The 27,377-nt window shown below is 44.9% G+C and overlaps 1 protein-coding gene across 1 annotated transcript in view; it reads left to right on the top strand.

Moving 5' to 3' along the window:
* Window positions 1-27,377, top strand: part of LOC124008338 (roundabout homolog 1-like) — a 223,192-nt gene that overhangs the window by 16,915 nt on the left and 178,900 nt on the right. Inside the window, 1 exon segment of the mRNA XM_046319510.1 lies at window positions 9,973-10,100. Coding sequence (XP_046175466.1) covers window positions 9,998-10,100 — 103 coding nt within the window. The 5' untranslated portion in view covers window positions 9,973-9,997.

The raw sequence follows: 27,377 nt of genomic DNA, 5'->3' as shown, positions 1-27,377 counted from the left end.
TACTGTTAGCCATGTCTTTACTCCTACTGTTAGCCATGTCTTTACTCCTACTGTTAGCCATGTCTTTACTCCTACTGTTAGCCATGTCTTTACTCCTACTGTTAGCCATGTCTTTACTCCTACTGTTAGCCATGTCTTTACCCCTACTGTTAGCCATGTCTTTACTCCTACTGTTAGCCATGTCTTTACTCCTACTGTTAGCCATGTCTTTACCCCTACTGTTAGCCATGTCTTTACTCCTACTGTTAGCCATGTCTTACTCCTACTGTTAGCCATGCCTTTACTCCTACTGTTAGCCATGTCTTTACCCCTACTGTTAGCCATGTCTTTACTCCTACTGTTAGCCATGTCTTTACCCCTACTGTTAGCCATGTCTTTACTCCTACTGTTAGCCATGTCTTTACTCCTAATGTTAGCCATGTCTTTACTCCTACTGTTAGCCATGTCTTTACTCCTACTGTTAGCCATGTCTTACTCCTACTGTTAGCCATGTCTTTACTCTAACTGTTAGCCATGTCTTTACCCCTACTGTTAGCCATGTCTTTACTCCTACTTCCTACTGTTAGCCATGTCTTTACCCCTACTGTTAGCCATGTCTTTACTCCTACTGTTAGCCATATCTTTACCCCTACTGTTAGCCATGTCTTTACTCCTACTGTTAGCCATGTATTTACCCCTACTGTTAGCCATGTCTTTACCCCTACTGTTAGCCATGTCTTTACCCCTACTGTTAGCCATGTCTTTACTCCTACTGTTAGCCATGTCTTTACTCCTACTGTTAGCCATGTCTTTACTCCTACTGTTAGCCATGTCTTACTCCTACTGTTAGCCATGTCTTTACTCCTACTGTTAGCCATGTCTTTACCCCTACTGTTAGCCATGTCTTTACTCCTACTGTTAGCCATGTCTTTACCACTACTGTTAGCCATGTCTTTACCCCTACTTCTTTACCCCTACTGTTAGCCATGTCTTTACCCCTACTGTTAGCCATGTCTTTACATGTCTTTACTCCTACTGTTAGCCATGTCTTTACTCCTACTGTTAGCCATGTCTTTACCCCTACTGTTAGCCATGTCTTTACCCCTACTGTTAGCCATGTCTTTACTCCTACTGTTAGCCATGTCTTTACCCCTACTGTTAGCCATGTCTTTACCTCTACTTCTTTACCCCTACTGTTAGCCATGTCTTTACCCCTACTGTTAGCCATGTCTTTACTCCTACTGTTAGCCATGTCTTTACTCCTACTGTTAGCCATTTCTTTACCCCTACTATTACCCCTACTGTTAGCCATGTCTTTACCCCTACTGTTAGCCATGTCTTTACTCCTGTTAGCCATGTCTTTACTCCTACTGTTAGCCATGTCTTTACTCCTACTGTTAGCCATGTCTTTACCCCTACTGTTAGCCATGTCTTTACTCCTACTGTTAGCCATGTCTTTACTCCTACTGTTAGCCATGTCTTTACCCCTACTGTTAGCCATGTCTTTACTCCTACTGTTAGCCATGTCTTTACCCCTACTGTTAGCCATGTCTTTACTCCTACTGTTAGCTATGTCTTTACTCCTACTGTTAGCCATGTCTTTACCCCTACTGTTAGCCATGTCTTTACTCCTACTGTTAGCCATGTCTTTACCCCTACTGTTAGCCATGTCTTTACCCCTACTTCTTTACTCCTACTGTTAGCCATGTCTTTACTCCTACTGTTAGCCATGTCTTTACCCCTACTGTTAGCCATGTCTTTACTCCTACTGTTAGCCATGTCTTTACCCCTACTGTTAGCCATGTCTTTACCCCTACTGTTAGCCATGTCTTTACTCCTACTGTTAGCCATGTCTTTACTCCTACTGTTAGCCATGTCTTTACTCCTACTGTTAGCTATGTCTTTACTCCTACTGTTAGCCATGTCTTTACCCCTACTGTTAGCCATGTCTTTACTCCTACTGTTAGCTATGTCTTTACTCCTACTGTTAGCCTGTTGCTACCAAATTATAAATGTTATTTTCCCTCCAATTCCACTGTTGGTGGATCTCTTTTTCCACTCTCCTCATTTAAAAGAGACATAACATTGTCTTGCCTGTGAGGTCTACAGTCTACAACAGAGAGAGAACTCAGACGAGTCAGAGAAGCGTTTTTTCTTTTCCATTTAGGGTGATCTAAAGCCATTGAGGCTTTCTGCCCTAAAATCAGGGCTGGAACGGAAATTAATAGAGGTGTAATGACCATGAACACAAAATGAAATGACCATTATAATAATCCTCCAGAAACAGTTGTCTTTCAATCATCTATCTACTGTCTCGAGCGTGAACTCCTGCTAACGAACTTGCAGCATTGTATCAACTAGGTCTGGCTCGCATTTTTTGCTAGCGAACTTGCAACATAGTATACACTACTACTGTATATCTTCCCAGTGAGATTGACAGATAGTGAGATTGACAGACGTATCCACATTTCAAGTTTTAATGTCACATGCACAAGTACATTCAAATGCCTTTCTTGAAACCTCTAAACCCAACAATACTGTAATCAATAACAATGTAATACAAAAAAGTAACATAAGATAGAAAAACAAACACATGAGAAATAAAAATAAGAATGAAGAAAAACACATGAAAGTCAGCAAGCATCCTATATACAGGGTCAGTCATTTCCAATCTTACTACAATATTTACAATGTACAGGGATGTGCAGGGATAGGAGTAAGGTGACTAGGAATCAGGATACACTACCGGTCAAAAGTTTTAGAACACCTACTCATTCAAAGGTTTTTCTTTATTTTTTTTACTATTACCTACATTGTAGAAGAATAGTGAAGATATCAAAACTATGAAAGAACACATATGGAATCAAAAAAGTGTAAAACAAATCAAAATATATTTTATATTTGAGATTCCTCAAATAGCCGCCCTTTGCCTCGATGACAACTTTGCACACACTTGGCATTCTCTCAACCAGCTTCACCTGGAATGCTTTTCCAACAGTCTTGAAGGAGTTCCCACATATGCTGAGCACTTATTGGCTGCTTTTCCTTCACTCTGCGGTCTGACTCATCCCCAGGTCAGGGGATGGTGGAGACCAGGTCATCTGATGTAGCACTCCATCACTCTCTTTCTTGGTCAAATAGCCCTTATATAGCCTGGAGGTGTGTTGGGTCATTGTCCTGTTGAAAAACAAATGATAGTCCCACTAAGTGCAAACCTGATGGGATGGAGTATCGCTGAAGAATGCTGTGGTAGTCATGCTGGTTAAGTGTGCCTTGAATTCTAAATAAATCACAGACAGTGTCACCAGCAAAGCACCATCACACCTCCTCCTCCATGCTTTATGGTGGGAAATACACATGCGGAGATCATCCGTTCACCCACACGGCATCTCACAAAAACATGGTGGTTGGAACCAAAAATCTCAAATTTGGACTCATCAGACCAAAGGACAAATTTCCACCGGTCTAATGTCCGTTACTCGGGTTTCTTGGCCCAAGCAAGTCTCTTCTTATTATTGGTGTCCTTTAATAATGGTTTCTTTGAAGCAATTTGACCATGAATCAAATCAAATCAAATGTATTTATATAGCCCTTCGTACATCAGCTGATATCTCAAAGTGCTGTACAGAAACCCAGCCTAAAACCCCAAACAGCAAGCAATGCAGGTGTAGAAGCACGGTGGCTAGGAAAAACTCCCTAGAAAGGCCAAAACCTAGGAAGAAACCTAGAGAGGAACCAGGCTATGTGGGGTGGCCCGTCCTCTTCTGGCTGTGCCGGGTGGAGATTATAACAGAACATGGCCAAGATGTTCAAATGTTCATATATGACCAGCATGGTCAAATAATAGTAAGGCAGAACAGTTGAAACTGGAGCAGCAGCATGGCCAGGTGGACTGGGGACAGCAAGGAGTCATCATGTCAGGTAGTCCTGGGGCATGGTCCTAGGGCTCAGGTCCTCCGAGAGAGAGAAAGAAAGAAGGAGAGAATTAGAGAACGCACACTTAGATTCACACAGGACACCGAATAGGACAGGAGAAGTACTCCAGATATAACAAACTGACCCTAGCCCCCCGACACAAACTACTGCAGCATCAATACTGGAGGCTTAGACAGGAGGGGACAGGAGACACTGTGGCCCCATCCGAGGACACCCCCGGACAGGGCCAAACAGGAAGGATATAACCCCACCCACTTTGCCAAAGCACAGGCCCCACACCACTAGAGGGATATCTTCAACCACCAACTTACCATCCTGAGACAAGGCTGAGTATAGCCCACAAATATCTCCGCCACGGCACAGCCCATGAAGGCCTGATTCATGCAGTCTCCTCTGAACAGTTGATGTTGACATGTGTCTGTTACTTGAACTCTGAAGCATTTATTTGAGCTGCAATTTCTGAGGCTGGTAACTCTAATAAACATATCCTCTACAGCAGCAGTAACTCTGGGTCTTCCATTCCTGTGGCGGTCCTCATGACAGTTCATCATAGCGCTTGATGGATTTTGCCACTGCACTTGAAGAAACTTTCAAAATTCTTGAAATGTTCCGTATTGACTGACCTTCATGTCTTAAAGTAATGATGGACTGTCATTTTTCTTTGCTTATTTGAGCTGTTCTTGTCATAATATGGACTATTTTACCAAATAGGGCTATCTTCTGTCTACCTCGTCACAACACAACTGATTGGCTTAAACGCTTTAAGAAGAACAGAAATTCCACAAATGAACTTTTAAGAAGCCACATCTATTAATTGAAATGCATTCCAGATGTCTACCTCATGAAGCTGTTTGAGAAAATGCCAAGAGTGTGCAAAGCGGTAATCAAGGCAAAGGGTGGCTATTTGAAAAATCTCAAATATAAAATATATTTTGATTTGTTTAACACTTTTTTGGTTACTACGTGATTCCACATGGGTTATTTCATAGTGTTGATGTCTTCACTATTATTCTACAATGTAGAAAATAGTAAAAATAAAGAAAAACCCTTGAATGAGTAGGTATTCTACCGGTAGTGTATATGATAAACAGAGTAGCAGCAGCGTATATGATGATTGTATGTGAGTGGGTATGTGTAGAGTCAGTTTAAATGCATGTGCATATTATGTATGTGTGAACAAATGATGAAGTGAGTGTTTATGTGTGTGTTTGTGTGTCAGTGTGCATTAATATGTAGGGCTATGTAAGTGTGGAAATATACAAGGGTCACCTCAGTCCATGTAGCCATTTTGTTTGCTATTTAGGTAGCTATTTAGCAGTCTTATGGCTTGGGGATAGAAGCTGTTCAGGAGCCTGTTGGTGTCAGACTTGATGAACTGGTACCGCTTGCAGTGCGGAAGAAAAGATAACGGTCTATGGCTTGGGTGGCTGGAATCTTTAACGATTTTTCGGGCCTTCCTTTCACACCGCCTGATATAGAGGCCCTGGAAGGCTGGGAGCTCGGCCCCGGTGATGTACTGGGCTGTCCTCACCACCTTCTGTTGCACCATGTAATCGAAGGCGGTGCTATTGCCATACCAAGCAGTGATGCTGTCAGTCAAGATGCTCGCAATTGTACATCTGTATAACTTTTTTGAGGATTTAAGGGCCCATGCCAAACCTTTTCAACACGCCTTCTTAATGACTGTGCAAGTGGACCCTTTTAAAAGTCCTGAGGGATTTGGACACCGAGGAACTTGAAGCTCTCGTCCTGCTCCACTGCAGCCCCGTCAATGTGGATGGGAAGGTGTTCAGTCTCAGGCTCCTAAGCATTGTCCCCTCCTAAGAGAGGACAATGGTGTTGAACGCTGAGCTGTAGTCATTGAACAGCGTTCTCACATAGGTATTCCTCTTATCTAAATGGGTGAGGGCCGTGTGAAGTGCAATTGAGATTGCGTCGTCTATGGATCTGTTGGGGCGGTATGCAAATTGGAGTGGGTCTAGGGTGTCTGGGATGATGGAATTGATGTGTGCCGTAACCAGCCTCTCAAAGCACTTCATGATTACAGAAGTGAGTGCTACAGGGCGGTAATCATTGTGACATGAAGCCTTAGATTTCTTAGGAAACGGAAATGGTGGTCATCTTAAAACATGTGGGGATTACAGACTGGGACAAGGAGAGGTTGTGGCCTTGTGGGTGTCGATCTGATTAAAGACCTTACTCCCGTTGGCCTCGGAGAGCGAGATCACCTAGTCCTCTGGGGCGGCGACGGCCCTCACACCCGTCACAATGTTACTTTTTTCGAAGTGTGCATAAAATGCTTTGTGTTAGTCTGGTAGAGAGGCATCATTGGGCAGATCACAGCTGGATATTCTTTTGTAATCCTTAATGCACTGTAGCCTCTGCCGCACGGGGCGACCGTCAGAGCCTGTGTCATATGATTCCACTTTATTCTTATATTGTCCTTTTGCCTGTTTGATGACTGTGCAGAGGTCGTAGCAGGACTTATTGTACTTGTTCCTGTCCTTGTCCGTAGCCTCAGGGTTGTCTACGACAGCGCTGTGTGTTGTAGCCCTGTCCTTCAGTTTAGCTCCAACCTCGGTGTTAATCCAGGGCTTTCGATGGGGAAGCAGCGAACCTTCACTGTGGGGATAACGTCGCTGATGCATTTCCTAATGAAGTCTGTGACGGAGGTGGTTAGTTTGTCAATGTTAATGGCGGAGTTTTATAACATACTCCAATCAGCGGTCCCGTAGCATAATCTCTGACTCTGGCGACCATTTCTCAACAGAGCGAGTTCGGCTAATTTATAAACATTTGTGAAATGAATGTCCTTAAAAGAGAAGTCCATCAAAAAGTAGTTTGATAGTCGTTAAAGTAAGCTTCCGTCATCTGGTCATGTAGCTTAGCTAGCTAGCTTACAAATGATAAAAAACATTACATTGACTACTTGCTACTGTACAAGGAGGCACAAACAAGCATTTGTAGGTACAGAACTGTAAAGTGTGATTATAGACATTCAACATCCCATTGTTTCTCATCCCTCTTCTCTTGGTCCTTCACTCAGAAAGACTTGAGAAGTTTAGGTAAGTTCTTAGTGTTGGCAACAGCTACTGTGTATTTTAGTGAGCGGAGGCGGGCGACAGAGTGGTGCAGATAATCTGTCAGCTGGTGCCAAGGCATCCCAGGAATCTGGCCTTCCATGAGAGAATGTGAACCAGGAGATAGCAGTTTGTTCCACAGATGGCTGATTGGTAAAACCAACTGGTCACTCCTCTTCCACAGCCTGCCCATGACACTGTGGCTCACCGTGCCCAATAAAGACGGAGGATGAAGAGGAGGTGGGGGGGGGGAATTAGATGTCTGGACAGAGCTGGCAGGAGAGTGACCATGCCTCATTTTCCTCCAAGTCAGCCTGTGAAATTGATTTATCAAACAGGAGATTGTGCCAGGGCAGCAGGAGGGTGCCAGAAAGAAAGACGACTTGCAGTGTGGACGTGTGTCTGAAGGTATATGTGAAATGAGACAAGTACGCTGCTAGGTGACACACATAATTACATTGAGGCACACAATCACACTCAGGTGCGCGTGCACACACGCAAACTCACACACACCCCAAATTTCCTCTAAGGGAACATGTATCAGCTGCAATGGTTTATCAGTGTGTGGGAATATAGTATTAATCTGGTCTCCTGTCAGAGTGTGTGTACTTTGGATCAGAGAGATACTGTGGGCAGACCCAGTCAGAATTCCACTGTAGCGTTTGTTGGGTCGGCTTCAGAGCAAAGCCCATCTGTTTACCTCTTCTATCCTCTTTAGTGCCTATTCTCTTGTTCTTTCCATGAGGTGGGGCCTTAGGAAAATGAAGTCATAGAATATGCACTCATATCAGCAGATCTTCACCAGTGATGTTTAAAAATGTTTTTTTTTTTACAAAGTACATTGAAAGGTTTTAGAAAGTGAAAATGTCATTCAGTTCAGCACTTTTGTTTTTTAGAGACTTTATTTGGCTGATTGAAGATCAACCTTTTATCTGTACTTCGATGATATCATCGAAGCAGATTATACTGTGTAGTTTACTCCTTGTCTATCCTAGTAACATGTACTTCATTCAGTGGATGATTGGCAATTGCTGATTGGAGTTAATGGTCCTCTCTTTCACCCCATCTCTCTCCCTCGCTCTCCCTCATATCCCACTAGGCAAAAACTGGTTGAATCAACATTGTTTCCATATCATTTTAACACCAAAAACATACACTGCTCAAAAAAATAAAGGGAACACTAAAATAACACATCCTAGATCTGAATGAAATATTCTTATTAAATACCTTTTTCTTTACATAGTTGAATGTGCTGACACATCAATCAAATGTATCAACCCATGGAGGTCTGGATTTGGAGTCACACTCAAAATTAAAGTGGAAAACCACACTACAGGCTGATCCAACTTTGATGTAATGTCCTTAAAACAAGTCAAAATTAGGCTCAGTAGTGTGTGTGGCCTCCACGTGCCTGTATGACCTCCCTACAATGCCTGGGCATGCTCCTGATGAGGTGGCGGATGGTCTCCTGAGGGATCTTCTCCCAGACCTGGACTAAAGCATCCGCCAAGTCCTGGACAGTCTGTGGTGCAACGTGGCGTTGGTGGATGGAGCGAGACATGATGTCCCAGATATGCTCAATTGGATTCAGGTCTGGGGAACAGGCGGGCCAGTCCATAGCATCGATGCCTTCCTCTTGCAGGAACTGCTGACACACTCCAGCCACATGAGGTCTAGCATTGTCTTGCATTAGGAGGAACCCAGGGCCAACCGCACCAGCATATGGTCTCACAAGGGACCTGAGAATCTCATCTCGATACCTAATGGCAGTCAGGCTACCTCTGGCGAGCACATGGAGGGCTGTGCGGCCCCCCAAAGAAATGCCACCCCACACCATGACTGACCCACTGCCAAACCGGTCATGCTGGAGGATGTTGCAGGCAGCAGAACGTTCTCCACGGCGTCTCCAGACTGTCACGTCTGTCACATGTGCTCAGTGTGAACCTGCTTTCATCTGTGAAGAGCACAGGGCGCCAGTGGCGAATTTGCCAATCTTGGTGTTCTCTGACAAATGCCAAACGTCCTGCACGGTGTTGGGCTGTAAGCACAACCCCCACCTGTGGACGTTGGGCCCTCATACCACCCTCATGGAGTCTGTTTCTGACCGTTTGAGCAGACACATGCACATTTGTGGCCTGCTGGAGTTCATTTTGCAGGGCTCTGGCAATGCTCCTCCTGCTCCTCCTTGCACAAAGGCGGAAGTAGCGGTCCTGCTGCTGGGTTGTTGCCCTCCTACGGCCTCCTCCACGTCTCCTGATGTACTGGCCTGTCTCCTGGTAGCGCCTCCATGCTCTGGACACTACGCTGACAGACACAGCAAACCTTCTTGCCACAGCTATCATTGATGTGCCATCCTGGATGAGCTGCACTACCTAAGCCACTTGTGTGGGTTGTAGACTCATGCTACCACTAGAGTGAAAGCACCGCCAGCATTCAAAAGTGACCAAAACATTAGCCAGGAAGCATAGGAACTGAGAAGTGGTCTGTGGTCACCACCTGCAGAACCACTCCTTTATTGGAGGTGTCTTGCTAATTGCCTATAATTACCACCTGTTGTCTAATCCATTTTGCACAACAGCATGTGAAATGTATTGTCAATCAGTGTTGCTTCCTAAGTGGACAGTTTGATTTCACAGAAGTGTGATTGACTTGGAGTTACATTGTGTTGTTTAAGTGTTATCTTTATTTTTTTGAGCAGTGTATTTAATGACGTAGAATCAACATGGGAAACGGATTGGATTTGCATAAAGTTCTGGGGATTTCCTATTTTCTTCACCCAAATTTGAACCTAAATCCAATGACATGGTGATTACTATATTTTTTTTAACGTCAAATTCACATGAGTTAAAAACTAGACCAAATGTAAATAAAAAGTAGACGTTGAACTGATGTCTGTGCACAGTGGGATGTATCTATCTAGATTCTATCAATCTTTCTGTATTTGCTGTTTGACCCTCACTTCTGTGTCTCTGTGTAGGATCACTAAAGGGGATGCTGGGCCAATGAGAACCATGTGGGTCATGTGGTCAGTTGTTACGGCTCTCCTTCTCGCCATGCTGCTCAGTATCGCCCATTCAGAGCTGCAGGAAGGAGCCCTCGTTCCAGGTAAGCAATCCCAACACAACACTCCTCCTCAATCTACTATTTGCCATTGGTCATGTAATTGACCTTACCTGCTGCAGATAGAGACTAGCACCTGTTACTGCAAAGTGCTTCTGTATAATTGCTTATCTTGGTAGTCTTATTATCAGTCATGGGTCTTTCATAGCTTTAAGCTTAGAAAGTGAGTATCTATTTGGGAGTGTGAGATCTCATTGGTCATTGTTTGAGGTCTGGCATTAGATGTTCCATCCTTTCTACCTGTCCTCCCACTCTTATCACTGTAGGTTTCATCTGTCTCTGTGTGGTTGAGGAGTGGGCAGAGGATCATCACTCATAGGGCTCACATTACACACACTGTTAGGACTCAGGTAATGACTCTATCCATCAGAGAACCAGGGAGGAAGACAGGAAGAAAAGGTTTCATCTGGTCCCCATGTGGTCCAGTTTGAAATAAAGAAGTGGTAGCTATATTCCATTTATTTTCCACTGTGGTGTGTTTAATTAGCTCTTCCTCTGCCAGGGGCTCAATCCATGCTGGGCTAACAACAGGGCTCTATGACTCAAATCCTGTAGGACTGTGTGTGTGTGTGTGTGTGTGTGTGTGTGTGTGTGTGTGTGTGTGTGTGTGTGTGTGTGTGTGTGTGTGTGTGTGTGTGTGTGTGTGTGTGTGTGTGTGTGTGTGTGTGTGTGTGTGTGTGTGTGTGTGTGTGTGTGTGTGTGTGGTGTGCGCGCCTGTGTCTGTGTCTGTGTTTCTGTGTGTGTTGGCTGGATTTGTCTCTACTCCCCCTTAATTGGTAGAGAAAGCTCTGTCAATGATAATGAGATTCTATGGTTAAACAACATTTCTTAGACAATGTTCAAATGACTGTATTGCATCACTTAGACCATGTAGATTAGTTGGATATCAAAGCAATTAAAGGATGAGGATGATGCAATTGCAGTGGTTGAAAACCGGTTGGAGTAAGACCCAGCTTACACGGGGTCCTCCAGGGATTGTCTAAGAGCCTAGCAGGCTGTCTTGCAGATGTTTGAAGGGTGAGAGGCTAATGCAAAGGACAGTGTTCATTAGTAATTGAGAGCTGTTCACCATCTCACAGTGATGACTTGAGCCTGCTGTGCTGTGGATTAGAGATCAGAGCAGAGAGATCAGGTTCACCCTCAGCGGTCATGACAGTCTGTCTGTCACTGAGGGAGAGAGACGTCACTGAGGCATTCACACTGACCATTGGATGCCGGGTGTGTTCACAATTAATCACCCTGAGGAATTGAGGGGTGATTCACATGACTGGCTTTTTTTGGTAAGTTGTCCTGGAGATGTACAAGTAAACACTTAAGGGTCCAAAAGATTGGAACCACATTTGCCTTCAGACGCCAAGTCCATTTTTATAGGAGCTGACCCTAAGGTGAATGATCCCCAAGCTAGTGCATTTAGGAAAGAAAGAGCACTAACAACATACTAGTAGTTGGACTCAGAGGGACGGAAGAATGAACACTGTTCACTGATTGCCCTTGGCACTGGGTGGTTGTCCATGCTGGTAACTTGAACTTTTCCATGCTGGTAACCTACCACAGGAAACTGCTAATGTCCACTGCATTGTGGGCATCCAGGGAAAAGCAATTTCAAATCAGTGGGAAGTTAAAAGGGGCTTGACATGTATAGAGCATTTGCTTGCAAACTGTGTTTTTCATTGCTTCGTGGAGGAGTATGTGCTGATTTATTTGTGCGTCTCTTGGCTGGTGTCCTCGTGATTGTGTGGATGGAATATTTGCTTGTGTTCTCCTTTGCAGAGACAGGAGTATGATTGAGGGGAAGGCTAGAGTTATGAGGGCAGCCTGCCATCCTAATGGAAATTCCGGACAAATAAAGGTTTCTTCAGGTACACTCTAGATGCAGATGTCATGTGTATTTAAATTGTTCTGGCTTAAATATGAGAAAATAGTACATAAGTCCTTGAGTGTTGGGGTGTAGACTACCTGAATACTAATTTACTGCACTGTTGGTTATAAAACCTGAGGTTATGTCTGAATTTGTTAAGTTAATACAGAGGATTTGTTTCCCTGACTGTAATTCTTGGTGGGTAGTGTGACTGTGTATTGTGATAATGGTACAGCACTGGGGGCTGGTGGTGAGGAGCCCAATTAGGAAGTGTAATCAAAGGCCAGCTCGTTAGCGTTGCCATGTTTAATTAGTTGTGCAAGCAGCCTGGCGTTGGTGGGAGTTGGTAATCTAAGGGTTACCCATGGTGCTCTTTAACAACATGGCTGCCGGATGGTGAGAGAATCTATTAGTCATAGCACTTTCTCATTTTAGTCACACACACACACACACGCACGCACGCACGCACGCACGCACGCACGCACGCACGCACGCACGCACGCACGCACGCACGCACACACACACACACACACACACACACACACACACACACACACACACACACACACACACACACACACACACACACACACACACACACACACGCACGCACGCAGGCACAAACGCGCATACGCACGCACGCAGGCACACACTCTCTCTTTTTTGTCTCTCTGTCTCACTCACTCTCTTTCTCACTCTGATAATACATCACATTCCTGTAAAAGTTGATTGAGTATACAGTTGTCACGTTCTGACCTTAGTTCTTTTGTTACGTATGTCTTTGTTTTAGTGTGGTCAGGGCGTGAGTTGGGTGGGTTGTCTATGTTCCTTTTTCTATGATTTGGGATTTCTGTGTTTGGCCTGGTATGGTTCTCAATCAGAGGCAGCTGTCATTTGCTGTCCCTGATTGAGAACCATACTTAGGTAGCCTGGTTTCACCTTTGAGTTACATTTACATTACATTTAAGTCATTTAGCAGACGCTCTTATCCAGAGCGACTTACAAATTGGTGCATTCACCTTATGACATCCAGTGGGACAGTCACTTAACAATAGTGCATCTAAAACTTAGGGGGGGTGGGGTGAGAGGGATTACTTAACCTATCCTAGGTATTCCTTAAAGAGGTGGGGTTTCAGGTGTCTCCGGAAGGTGGTGATTGACTCCGCTGTCCTGGCGTCGTGAGGGAGTTTGTTCCACCATTGGGGGGCCAGGGCAGCGAACAGTTTTGACTGGGCTGAGCGGGAGCTGTACTTCCTCAGTGGTAGGGAGGCGAGCAGGCCAGAGGTGGATGAACGCAGTGCCCTTGTTTGGGTGTAGGGCCTGATCAGAGCCTGGAGGTACTGAGGTGCCGTTCCCCTCACAGCTCCGTAGGCAAGCACCATGGTCTTGTAGCGGATGCGAGCTTCAACTGGAAGCCAGTGGAGAGAACGGAGGAGCGGGGTGACGTGAGAGAACTTGGGAAGGTTGAACACCAGACGGGCTGCGGCGTTCTGGATGAGTTGAAGGGGTTTAATGGCACAGGCAGGGAGCCCAGCCAACAGCGAGTTGCAGTAATCCAGACGGGAGATGACAAGTGCCTGGATTAGGACCTGCGCCGCAGTTGTGGGTGATTGTGGGTGATTGTTTCCTGTGTCTGTGTTTGTACCATACTGGACTGTTTTGATTTTAGTTTGTTCATTCACATAGTTATTTTGTATTTTTGTAGTGTTCAGTTTTATATATTAAAATGGACACTTACCACTCTGCACATTGGTCCGACATCTCTTACTCCTCGTCAGAAGAAGAGGAGAGTCGTTACAACCGTATACACACTGATCTAGCAATTGGGATTGTTATCGTGTTATTTTACAGAAGATGTGTTCATCTCTTGTTAGTAATAGGAGATTCAAGTATGCATACTTTATTACCTATTACGCAGGAAAATGAATCCATTCCACAGATCTATATATTAATTATACCAGTGATAATGTTTAGTTTGTTAACCCTGTGGATAAAAAATGGTGATGGCTTATTTCCCATTGGTGAGACCTTTTTTCCTCTCCTCACTGGATCTTGGTGATCTAGACGCCATGTTTGCTTCTGCCTCAAGGTGAGCTTGTTTCTAGATAACCTTGTGTCCCAAGGACATGAAGTTGTATATAGGGCTGAGAAATCCCAGCCTGAGCTTTCACGTATCCACTCTCACAAGAATTCCCTAGAATTAATCAAGCTGTAAAATGCTGCCGTTTCCTTCCTGGCTGCAATCATTATGAAGTCAAAATGGCTTTGAAGTGATTTGGGTGCTAGAAGCAACCTCCCAATACAATGTGACACTAAAAGATAAGCCGCTGCTCCCCCGATAAGACTTTGATTGCAATGTACCACTTGACCTGACTCTGAAAAGAACAGAGCTGCATTGGTGACACTAGTCTTACTTTGGTTTGAGAGCCATACTATTTTAGCTCATTCTACTGATTAAAGAGGAGGCTCAGTCCTTTGCAGATGGAGGAATATTGCTCTCTGCCGCGCGTGGGAGTGGAAGGGAGAAGACTGGTGACACGATGTGTGGTTAGCTAATTAGTAGTGCTCGTTAGTCTATTTAGAGAGCCGTGATGAGAGGAAGACAGCGCTAACCTCAGAGAAGAACAACCTTCACCACAACAACACCAACTGTTAGAGAGAGAAAGAGAGAGAATGTTGAGGGCTATCGTTAACTGTTACACCGCTGATATGGTTTCGCGACAGTACTCTGCCACTGTATCATTGAAGAAGGGTCCTTGAGATAAACTCCCAGCTGTTCTCTATTCTCCTATTGTTGTGGAGAGGCTCTTCAGACACGAGGAGAGCTGGCAGAGTGCCTGTCCGATTTTAAATAAGTGTACTCCATAGGCACTGGGCACAGACATCAATTTAACGTCCGTTCCACGTTGGTTTAACGTCATTTCACTTCATTGAAAGTGTGTGCCCTGTTTTGGAGAGGGGGGCTTTGCCATAATCTGCTGAATAATTCCATTCAATTTCACCCAAGAAGCCCACCTTCACTACAACAACAACATCCCCAAGGACACTTCAGTTAGATAAATGTAGCTTTTCCATATTTTTTTCAAATGCATGCTTAGGTCCTGCCAAATATAGTTTGGTCTACTTCCTGCTCTCCTCACCTCCATGCTATGTTCCTCTCCTTCATATGCCCTCTCCAACCCTCTCTGCTCTGTTGCCATGGCAATCTGTCCAAACCAAACTTACTGAGGTGGCACCCCCCTCCTGGCAGATTGATTGCTAATATTGGAATTGATTGGCGTTTGAGTGGGAGCTAAGTGTGTGCAGTGGTGTGAAAAGTAAACAATTGTCGTACTTGAGTAAAAGTAAAGATACCTTAATAGAAAATGACTCAAGTAAAAATGAAAGTCACCCTTTTAAAATTATAGTAAAAATCTAAAAGTATTTGGTTTTAAATATACTTAAGGATAAAAAGTCAATGTAATTTCTAAAATATACTTAAGTATCCAAAGTAAAAGTATAAATAATTTCAAATTCCATTTAAAAAACAACAACACTTTTTGTTTTTATAAGTATGGAAAGCCAGGGGCACACTCCAAGACAGACATCATTTACAAACAAACCATGCGAGTCCACCATACTAGAGGCAGTAAGGATGACCAGGGATGTTCTCTTAGAAGTTATAAGTTATTTTATTCTGAAATGTAGTGAAGTAAAAGTAGTCAAACATAAAGTAAAGTACAGATACACCCCAAAACTACTTAAGTAGTACTTTAAAGTATTTTTACTCTAGTACTATACACCACTGTATGTGTGCGTGCATGCATGAGAGATGTTTGCTATGACCTGTGGTGCATTTCCTCAGGCTTTATCATTATTACAGCACAGTGTCCATTTTGATTCATTTCAGGCATGTTTGTGTTGCTGGAAAATGTCTCAGTGATGCATTAAATTACGTTTTGACACCTGCTGACTCAAGTCATTAGTCATTCACAGATATCAGCTTCTGTCTGTGGCATCTGAGCTGATTTGAACTGAAACCTGAATAGATACAGTATATCATTACCTTGAGTTGCAGTCATAATATGCAGATAGAATTATAGATAATCATGGCTATTATCTAGTATTAGGTGTGTATGATCTGTATGTGGCCCGCGGGTGGTCTCCTGTGCAGCTGTCTGTTGTTGGAGTTGCTGTGACAGACAGGGCAGCACACAGGGAAAGGTACACAGAGAGGGATCAGTGTCTGACAGTGTGACAGGGGTGTGTGTATCTGTATACCCTGGTCTCAAGGATATTGAAAGGTCATTACCTCACTGATCTCTCCCTCTCCCTCTCCCTCTCCCTCCCCATACTTGATTTAGATCAGCAAATAAAACATTGTTAGTTAATTGTTTTTAACCTCCAACCAGTTAGCTGTGTTTTAGCTGTTATTTCTGGTCCAATCCCAACATATTTGTTCAGAACATTGTATTCCACCATTTTCACACATCCATTCGGTGCACCAGCTACCTCCAGATACATGTCTATCATGGGTGTGTTGGTGTTGTTAAATGTATTCTGGATGTTTAAACCTCTGACAGGTCCACTCTGTGAAGTTGTCTGAGCAGGGGGGGGGGGGGGGGCTGAGGGCGAATGAAGGAGGGGTCGGGACAGGTCCAGCGCATTGATTGTCCACATGAATCAGCCCGCACGGCTCACTTTTTCGATCTCCATGGACTTGTGGACAGGTGGCGGGGCACCTTTGTGGCTTATCAAAGGCACCAATTTAGCCAGCACAGCATGTCAGGCCATTCGTCTTCCTGTAAGTGACATGTCATTCCCCGAAACCAGCAGCCTCTGCCCTCAAACATACACATGCACACTTACAAGGAAAATCACCCACTGCCACTCACAGATATATAAACACACTGCTGTATATCTGAACATAGCCTAGAGACAAACAGCACAACATAAAACCTTCAACACAAACCCAGTACAGGAAATGTAATGCCATTTGTTTACTGTGTCCCGTCCCTACCTGTGTCTGTGCTGTAATTCCACCCACAATGTCTCCCATCACCCTCTGTCACACACACCACTATTCCAGTACTATCTTAGGGTGATGCTAGGCCGTTCTGCATTGATTTACCATCAGTCATGGCTCCTGGCTTTCTATTGGTCTTGCAGGGAGTTGGCTCTCTCTGTCCCATCACCCTCTCTCTCTGAGGCGCTGAAATGATAAGAGTAAAATCAATAGCCAGCCTCTGGCCTCACACAACATGGCTTCTCCACGCTGTGTCTGTCTGTAATGTTGCACCAATTTATCAGAAAGATTCCTCCCTCCACTTGTTGGAGGGTTCGGTCTGTCCATTGGTTTAATCCTGCCTGTCGTTGCAGACAGACAGCAAAAATTAAATCCTGAATCCTGTTAGAGCAATCAAATCAAATGGACGGATCCTAAAGAATGCTTTCTCATTATTTTTTCAACCTTGTTTTCACTCGCTCTCTCCCTCTTTAACTTGGTGCTGTTTGTGCTCTTTTGCCCAAGACAGAGAATGACTGTCACAATCCTAGTCCTTGCTTAGAGAGGTGTATACTTGCATAGCAAGGAGCATATTGTACACTAAGCAAGATGAGCACACAGTGATGGACACAACACTAGACGTGCACAATAACATTTCTGAAAGTATCTTTTCATCTATTTTCTTCTGCCTCTATTGTATTGCTGTGAATGAAGTTGACCACACGATCTTGTGAATTTCGCAATAGAGTTCGCCCTTTCCACTTGTGGGAATTGGCCTACATGGATGAGGCTAAATGTAAAAGTTTCTTACAGAAGAAATATGAAAAGCATATATGCAGCGACTGAAAGGGTACAATTTAGAGATACTGGGAAAAAGTCTTTGACCAAAGGTGACAGCAGTTCACCTGACACAAGACTGTATTGTATTTATGATTTCTAATAATCCTCAACATCTTTGAAAATACCTTGAGTCATCTTAATTTACAGCGTTTCCCTCACTCAGAGAACAAAAAAAAATGTCAAAAAGTTGCCGAATTAGCGGGAGGGATGGGGGCAATTTCTTATCATGTGCGGTGCTCGAGTTCACAACGGCTGTCAGTCAAACCCATACAGTCCTGGGAAATGCAGAGCCCTGATGTCATGCATAGCATGTTACTGTACAGCCACTATGTTCCAATTTAGGCACTTATTAGTGCCCACATCTGCCATTTTCAACCTGTATACGGGTACCAGTGTAAAGGGCTACAGAAAGGACAGAGGGTTTTTCCTCCTTTACGTCCAAACAGTTCTCTTAAAGGCAGTGGTAGGCCCTATGGATATGTGAGGAGAGTAATGCAACAGTATACAAAGCAACAGACCCTGGCTCTCTTCCTCTGTCTCACTGCTCCCTCCCACCCTGTATGCACTGGCAATCTCTCAATGAGATACAGTCCCATCCAGCAAATAGAGTCCTGCCACTGACCCCAAAGAGAGAGAGAGGCGGGGGAGAGGGAGGTGGGGAAGTTAATATCTTGCAGCTTCTTCGGATGGGATGACTGTGAGACGAGATGAGAATAAGAGGATGGAGCGTAACGATAATGAGGCTATGGTGGAAAGGGTAGTGACAGTCAACGGAACAGAAGGAAGAGGCTGACAAGATATCACTCTGTCTAGGAGATAGGAGCTGGTTGAGAGAGAGTGCAATCATAGGAAGAGATAATGAGCATGTTTTTACTGGATCAAAATGGGTGGTGGGTGTGGCGGGGGTGTGGCGGGGGCGTGCCAACGGTGCGGTTGCAAACCAAAAATAATTGTCGCTGTGAACTTTTGCTGTTTTAAAGTTATTTCCCTGCAATTATACAGATTTTGTCATGTGGCGGAGATAACATTTTGCCATTTTAAAACAAATGTCCAAAAAAGTGTTCAACAAATCAAAATATATTTTGTAGGTCTGATTCTTCAAAGTAGCCAACCTTTAACTTGATGACAGCTTTGCACACTCTTGGCATTCTCTCAACCAGCTTCATGAGGTAGTCAACAGGAATGCATTTCAATAACAGATGTGCCTTGTTAAAAGTTAATGTGTTGAATTTATTTCCTTTTTTAAATGCGTTTAAGCCAATCTGTTGTGTTGTGACAAGGTAGGGGTGGTATACAGAAGACAGCCCTATTTGATAAAAGACCAAGTCCATATTATGGCAAGAACAGTTCAAGTAAGCAAATAGAAACGACTGTCCATTATTACTTTGTAAGACATGAAAATCAGTCAATCCGGAAAATTTCAATAACTTTGAACGTTTCTTCAAGTGCAGTCGCAAAAACCATCAAGCACTATGATGAAACTGGCTCTCATGAGGATCGCCACAGGAATGGAAGACCCAGAGTAACCTCTGCTGCAGAGGATACGTTCATTAGAGTTACCAGCATCAGAAATTGCAGCCCAAATAAATGCTTCACAGAGTTCAAGTAACAGACACATCTCAACATCAACTGTTCAGAGAAGATTATGTGAATCAAGGTTTCATGGTCGAATTTCTGCAAAGAAACCACTACTAAAGCACACCAATACGAAGAAGAGACTTGTTTGGGCCAAGAAACACAAGCAATGGACATTAGACTGGTGGACATCTATCCTTCGGTCTGATGAGTCCAAATTTAAGAATTTTGGTTCCAACCTCTGTGTCTTTGTGAGATGCAGCGTAGGTGAATGAATTATCTCTTTATGTGTGGTTCCCACTGTGAAGCATGGAGGAGGAGGTGTGATGGTGTGGGTGTGCTTTGCTGGTGACACTGTCTGTGATTTATTTAGAATTCAAGGCACACTTAACCAGCATGGCTACCACAGCATCCTGCAGCTATGCACCCTCCCATCTGGTTTTTCGCTTAGTGGGACTATCATTTGTTTTTCAACAGGACAATGACCCAACACACCGCCAAGAAGTGCTCAGCATATGTGGGAACTCCTTCAAGACTGTTGGAAAAGCATTCCAGGTGAAGCTGGTTGAGAAGTGTGTGCAAAGCTGTCTTCAAGGCAAAGGGTGGCTACTTTGAAGAATCTCAAATATAAAATATATGTTGACTTGTTTAACACTTTTTTGGTTGCTACATGATTCCATATGTGTTATTTCATAGTTTTAGTTTTAGTCTTCGCTATTATTCTACAATGTATAAAATAATAAAAAGAAAGAAAAACCCATGAATGAGTAGGTGTGTCTAAACTTTTGACTGGTACTGTATTTGTATATTTTATTATTTGGACATGGGAGGCTCGGGAAATAACACTGATGAGGAGAAGATGAGGTGCGGAGGACAGCTGAGAGGATTTGAAGAGCGAGCAAGAATGAGGAGAAAGTAGTATTCTTTGCCAATGCAGTCTGAGATCTGCTGTGTGCTATAAATGCATTACATTATGAATGATGGTGGCTGGGTGTGATGATTGCTGTGTTTGTCTGTCAGGAAGTCATTGTTTCTCTTTTCATTTATACCACAGTCTTATGTATCTTCTATTATATCTTGCCTTCTATCTATGCCTTCCCCATAAAACAAAAGTAAGAGGAAAAGAATGTGTGAAGTTGGCCATTTTGAGAGCCGATTTATGGTTGTATGGAAAGAGCTCAGAGGAGAAACTACCTGTCTCTCACTGAATGCCTCCTAATCCCAGTCAGGCTCAAGGACATCTCTCCCATCTCTTTGAGACGATCGATACCCTGCCCTTATCACCAGATACTCTATGTATATGAGATTGCAGTTCCAAATTGATTCCAATCTCCTTGGATTAACACTAAATCAATATGCGTTCCAGCACCAGGTGTCTGGTTGTCTGTGCTAGCATGCTGAGGTGAGGTCTAAGTGAGCAACATCATGGGTGGGTGGCCACCTGAAACAGTGTCCCTGGGCTTCTCTTAGTGGACAGAGGGACTTCAGGCCGAAGTGGCAGCGATGCAGGAAAGGTTGACAGAGATGTTGCATTGTAGCCTACGGTTTGTTCTGACAGACTGAGGAAATGCTTTTCATATCACTATTGAAAATCTAAAAACACAGTCAGACGGATACATTTCCGAAAGTCATTTTGCATGACACAGAACTGTTCTTTTGAAAGTGGGTAACTTTTCCTGGTTTGTGTTGTTGAAAGCTGATGGCTGCCTTGATGTGCGGTGCCTTGCTGTTGTTTTTGGTGTTTACCGGCGTAGTGGGATGCAGTGGGACTGTGCGTTGGCACGGTGACAAGCAGGCCTGCGGGCGGCTGCCGTCATGTTTAAGTGTGATTGATGGTCTCGTCTGCTCACTGCGAGTGCTAACGGTTAGTGCTGTTAATGAGCACACATCAACTTAACACTCCAAGACATTCATCTGGAGAGATGCGGAGAGACGTGTGTGTGTGTAGTTTTACGTATGTGTAGTTTTACACATGGACAAGGCTTGCTGTGTGTTTTAGAACCACCTGCTGGGTACCCACTGGGCACAGACATCAATTCAACATCTAGTTTTGATTCATTTACATTTGGTTGAGTTGTCAACTAACGCGAATTCAACATGATATCAACAAAATATTTCACCATGTCATTGGATTTGGGTGAAAAAGAGTTGATTACTTTTTGCAAATCCAATCAGTTTTCCACATTCATTCAACGTCATCACATAGATGTTTTGTTGTTGAAATGAAGTGGAAACAACATTGATTGAGTGCTTTTGAAGTGACAATTTGACACATAATTTGTAGCTTATTGACAGTGCCTGTCATGTTCTGACCCTAGTTATTGTGTTAATTGTTTTAGTGGGTCAGGACGTGAGTTGGGTGGGCATTCTATGTTTTGTGTGTCTAGGTTGTTTTTCTGTGTTCGGCCAAGTATGGTTCTCAATCAGAGGCAGGTGTCGTTAGTTGTCTCTGATTGAGAATCATACTTAGGTAGCCTGGGTTTCCCTGTTGATTTTGTGGGTGATTGTTTCCGTGTCTGTGCTTTTCACCACATGGTACTGTTTTCGGTTTTGGTTATTCACGTTCAGTTTATGTGTTTAAATGAACAACCATGGACACTTACCACGCCGCATATTGGTCCTCCGATCCTTCTTGCCTCTCCTCTTCAGACGAAGAGGAGGGTAACCATTACAGAATCACCCACTAAACAAGGACCAAGTGGCATGGTAATGAAAAGCAACAGCGGCTGAAGACAAGACTCCTGGACGTGGGAGGAAATCCTCGACGGGAGAGGACCCTGGGCAAAGCCAGGGGAGTGTCGCCGTCCCAAGGTGCAGTAGGAGAAGCAGCAGCAGCGGGAGCAACAGCACCAGCAGCAAAAGTAGCAGTAGTAGAAGCAACAGAAGCAGCAGAGGAAGCGACAGCAGCAGCAGGAGAAGCAACAGAAGCAGCAGAAGAAGCAGCAGCAGCAAAAGCAGCAACAGATGGAGGTTTTGAGGAGAACAGAGGCAGCCGGAGAGAGGAGCCATCGATACGAGGGAACGCGACTGGCAAGGAAGCCCGAGAGAAATCCCCAAAAATGTCTTGGGGGAGGCACCTGGAGCTGTCGGCGAAGCTGGGGCTGAGTCTGAGAGGGTCGAGGAGTTATTGGACAGTTTGGAGGAGAGTGAACGGATGGGAGATGAGGAGACACTCGAGGAGCCTTCCTCCTCTCCAGCGTGCCGGAGTTTCCCACCTGTCCGGCGCTGCCATAGCTTCCGCCCCTCAGTCCAGAGGCGCCAGAGCCCCTCTATCCAGCGCTGCCAGAGCCTTCCTCCTCTCCAGCGCTGCCGGAGTCTCCCACCTGTCTGGCGCTGCAAGAGCTTCCGCCCCTCAGTCCAGAGGCGCCAGAGCTCCCCTCTCCAGCGCTGCCGGAGTCTCCAGTCTGCCCAGCACCGCCTGAGCTGCCCGTCTGCCCAGCGCCGCCTGAGCTGCCCGTTTGTCCAGAGCTACCAGAGTCTCCCGTTTGTCCAGAGCTACCAGAGTCTCCTGTCTGTCCAGAGCTGCTACAGTCTCCCGTCTGTCCAGAGCTACTAGAGTCTCCCGTCTGTCCCCGAGTCTCTGTCCAAAGCTGCTAGAGTCAGTCAGCGTGGAGCCGCCAGAGCCGGCAGTCAGCGTGGAGCCGCCAGAGCCGCAGTCAGCGTGGAGCCGCCAGAGCCGGCAGTCAGCGTGGAGCCGCCAGAGCCGGCAGTCAGCGTGGAGCCGCCAGAGCCGCCGCCAGCCAGGATCCGCCAGAGCCGCCATTCAGCCAGGATCCGCCAGAGCCGCCATTCAGCCAGGATTCGCCAGAGCCGCCATTCAGCCAGGATCCGCCAGAGCCGCCAGTCAGCCAGGAGCTGCCAGAGCCGTCAGTCAGCCAGGAGCTGCCAGAGCCGTCAGTCAGCCAGAAGCTGCCAGAGCCGTCAACCAGTCTGAGCTACCTATCAGTCCTGAGTTACCTCTCAGTCCTGAGCTACCCCTCAGTCCTGAGCTACCCCTCAGTCCTGAGCTACCTATCGGTCCTGAGCTACCCCTCAGTCCTGAGCTACCCCTTAGGTCCAGAGGTGTCCCTCAGTCCGGTGGGCCTGTTGTTTAGAGTTCCCAGGTCAGGGTTGGCGGCAAGGGTCGCCGTTCCTACGAGACCACAGAGGCGGACTAAGACTATGGTGGAGTGGGATCCATGTCCAGCGCCAGAGCCGCCACCGCGGACAGATGCCCACCCAGACCCTCCCCTATAGGTTCAGATTTTGTGGCCAGAGTCCGCACATTGGGAGGGGGGTACTGTCACGTTATGACCCTAGTTATTGTGTTAATAGTTTGTTTTAGTAGGTCAGGACTAGCCTGAGTTTCACTGTTGTTTTGTGGGTGATTGTTTCCGTGTCTGTGCTTTTCACCACACGGTACTGTTTTCGGTTTCGGTTATTCACCTTAAGTTTATTGTTTTTGTATGGAGTGTTCAGTTTATGTGTTTAAATAAACAACCATGGACACTTACCATGCCACATATTGGTCCTCCGATCCTTCTCGCCTCTCCTCTTCGGGCGAAGAGGAAGAAAACCATTACAGTGCCCAACAGCTAGGCCATTTTGTTAATGAATATAGGCTACAATATAGGTATGGTTATTCACCTATTGAAGTATAAGGCTGTGAATGCAGCCGTATACACAGCTGTCCAAAATAATGCAAACTAAATGCTGATAGTAGTAGTGAAAGCCAGCGACTCTCCAGTTGGGCTGGTCTGTGACTCACTGACACCTTTCCCAGTCAGAGGAATATAGCTAAGTCACAGAGAGTTACACACAATAGGAAACTTTATTTCCAGAGGACATAAGAGATGGATCAATCAATCAATCAATCAAATGCATTTGTAAAGCCCTTTTATATCAGCTGATGTCACAAAGTGCTATACAGAAACCCAGCCTAAAACCCCTAACAGCAAGAATGCAGATGTAGATGCACGGTGGCTAGGAAAAACTCCCTAGAAAGGCAGGAATCTAGGAAGAAACCTAGAGAGGAACCAGGTTTCTGAGGGTTTGCCAGTCCTCTTCTGGCTGAGCCGGGTGGAAATTATGAAAGTACATGGCCATTTAAGGTTAGATTGTTCTTCAAGATGTTCAAACGTTCATAGTTGACCAGCAGGGTCAAACCACAGTGGTTATAGAGGGTGCAACAGGTCAGTACCTCAGGAGTAAATGTCAGTTGGCTTTTCATAACCGAGCATTCAGAGGTCGAGACAGCAGATGCGGTAGAGAGAGAGAGTCAAAAACAGCAGGTCTGGGACAAAGTAGCACATCTGGTGAACAGATCAGGGTTCCCTAGCCGCAGGCAGAACAGTTGAAACTGGAACAGCAGCATAAACAGGTGGGCTGGGGACAGCCAGGAGTCATCAGGCCAGGTAGTCCTGAGGCATGATCCCAGGGCTCAGGTCACCCGGGAGAGGAGGGAGAGAGAAAGAATTAGAGGGAGCATACTTAATTTCACACAGGACACGAGATAAGGCAGGAGAATTACACCAGATATAACAGACTGACCCTAGCCCCCAGGCACATAGACTATTGCAGCATAGATACTGGAGACTGAGACAGGGGTGAGTCGGTGGACACTGTGGCCCCTTCTGACGATACCCTCGGACAGGGCAAACCATGCAGGATATAACCCCACCCACTTTGCCAAACCACAAGCCTCCCACCACCAACTTACTACCTTGAGGCAAGGCTGAGTATAGCCCACTAAGATCTCCTCCACGGCACAAGCCCGAGGGGGCATAAAACCGGACAGGAAGATCACATCTGTGACTCAACCTACTCAAGTAACGCACCCCTCCTAGGGACGGCATGGAAGAGCACTAGTAAGCCAGTGACCCAGCCCCGTAATAGGGTAAGAGGCAGAGAATCCCAGTGGAGAGAGGGGAGCCGGCCATGCAGAGACAGCAAGAGCAGTTCGTCGCTCCAGTTCCTTGCTGTTCACATTCGCACCCCTGGGCAGGCTACACTCAATCATAGGACCTAAAAAATGTAAAACTTAAAGGGCGAGACCGAGTGTTCCTCTTTCACATGGATAGGCAGATCATTCCATAAAAAATGAGCTCTATAGGAGAAAACACTGCCTCCAGCTATTTGCTTAGAAATTCTAGGGACAATAAGGAGTTCTGCTTCTTGTGACCATAGCGTACATGTAGGTATGTACGGCAGGACCAAAATGGGGAGATATGTAGGAGCAAGCCCATGTAATGCTTTGTAGGTTAGTGATGGCTGTTTAACCATTTAAGGGCCTTGAGATATAAGCTGTTTTTCAATCTCTCTGTCCCAGCTTTGATGCACCTATACTGACCTCGCCTTCTGGATGGAAGCGGGGTGAACAGGCAGTGGCTCGGGTGGTTATTGTCCTTGATTTTTTCTGTCTTCCTGTGACATCGGTGTTGTAGGTGACCTGGAGGTCAGGTAGTTTGCCCCCAGTGATGTGTTGTGCCCTGCAGTTATGGGTGGTGCAGTTTCCGTACCATGCGGTGATACAGCCCGACAGGATGCTTTCAATTGTGCACCTGTAAAAGTTAGTGAGGGTTTTCGGTGACAAGCCATATTTTTTTAGCCTCCTGATGTTGAAGAGGCGATGTTGCGCCTTCTTCCCCTTCAAAAGCCAGTTGGATTAGTTCAGCTTTCCTCGGGTGTAGCATGCTTCTTCTGTGCTGACTGAACACATTTGTCAAAGTGGAAAATGTGTTTTCACAGCTTCAATGGTAATCTTGACCCCACCCTTACAAATAGAATTCAAATATTACAGGCGGAGGCGTATCCCATTATTCACTTAACTTACCACAGATGAGCCTACTACTTTCTATGGAAACCCAAAGGAGTCATACCTAGCAGCCCTGTGGGATTTCATAGCCTGAACATTGTGATGGCATAGAGCAGCGGAGATACAGATTTTGCCCCTCAATCATTTGAACTTTTTTGCTATTTTTATATAGGGACATAAAACTAAAATTGAGGGGGCACAAGTTTCAACTGAATGGGCATAATAATAATTGGCGACTTTTTAAAAGTAAAGATACCTTAATAGAAAATGACTCAAGTAAAAGTGAAAACCACCCAGTAAAATACTACTTGAATAAAAGTCTAAAAGTATTTGGTTTGAAATATACTTAAGTATCAAAAGTAACTGTAATTGCTAAGTATCAAAATAATTTCAAATTCCTTATATTATGCAAGCCAGACAGACAGCCAGGGACAATCTCCAACAGTCAGAAATAATTTACAAATTAACATTTGTGTTCAGTGGGTCGGCCAGATCAGAAGCAGTAGGGATGACCAAGGATGTTCCCTTGATAATTGTATGAATTTGACAATTTTCCTGTCCTGTTATGCATTCAAAATGTCACAAGTGCGTTTGGGTGTCAGGGAAAACGTATTGAGTAAAAAGTACAATATTTTCTTTGGGAATGTAGTAAAGTAAAAGTAAAAGTTGTCAGAAATATGAATGGTAAAGTACAGATACCCCATGAAACAACTTAAGTAGTACTTTCAAGTATTTTTACTTAGGTACGTTACACCACTGGTTAGGGGTTAATGACAGGAAGTATCCTGTCGACATGGAACTCTCCAAGGTTCTGAAACACAGTGACGGGCCCTTTGTTGACTTCACACACATACAGTAGTGGCCAAAAGTTTTGAGAATGACACAAATATTAATTTTCACAAAGTCTGCTGCTTCAGTGTCTTTAGATATTTTTGTCAGATGTTACTATGGAATACTGAAGTATAATTGCAAGCATTTCTCAATGAGATTAAGGTCTGGGGAGTTTCCTGGCCATGGACCCAAAATATCAATGTTTTGTTCCTCGAGCCACTTAGTTATCACGTTTACCTTATGGCAAGGTGCTCCATCAATGCCTGGAAAAGGCATTGTTCGTCACCAAACTGTTCCTGGATTGTTGGGAGAAGTTACTCTCAGAGGATGTGTTGGTGCCATTCTTAATTCATGGCTGTGTTCTTAGACAAAATTGTGAGT

Source organism: Oncorhynchus gorbuscha, linkage group LG02, assembly GCF_021184085.1.
Source record: "Oncorhynchus gorbuscha isolate QuinsamMale2020 ecotype Even-year linkage group LG02, OgorEven_v1.0, whole genome shotgun sequence".
In the NCBI taxonomy this organism is placed as follows: Eukaryota; Metazoa; Chordata; class Actinopteri; order Salmoniformes; family Salmonidae; genus Oncorhynchus; species Oncorhynchus gorbuscha.
Note: the sequence above shows the minus strand (reverse complement) of the source record. Positions and strands in the feature narration are given on the sequence as shown.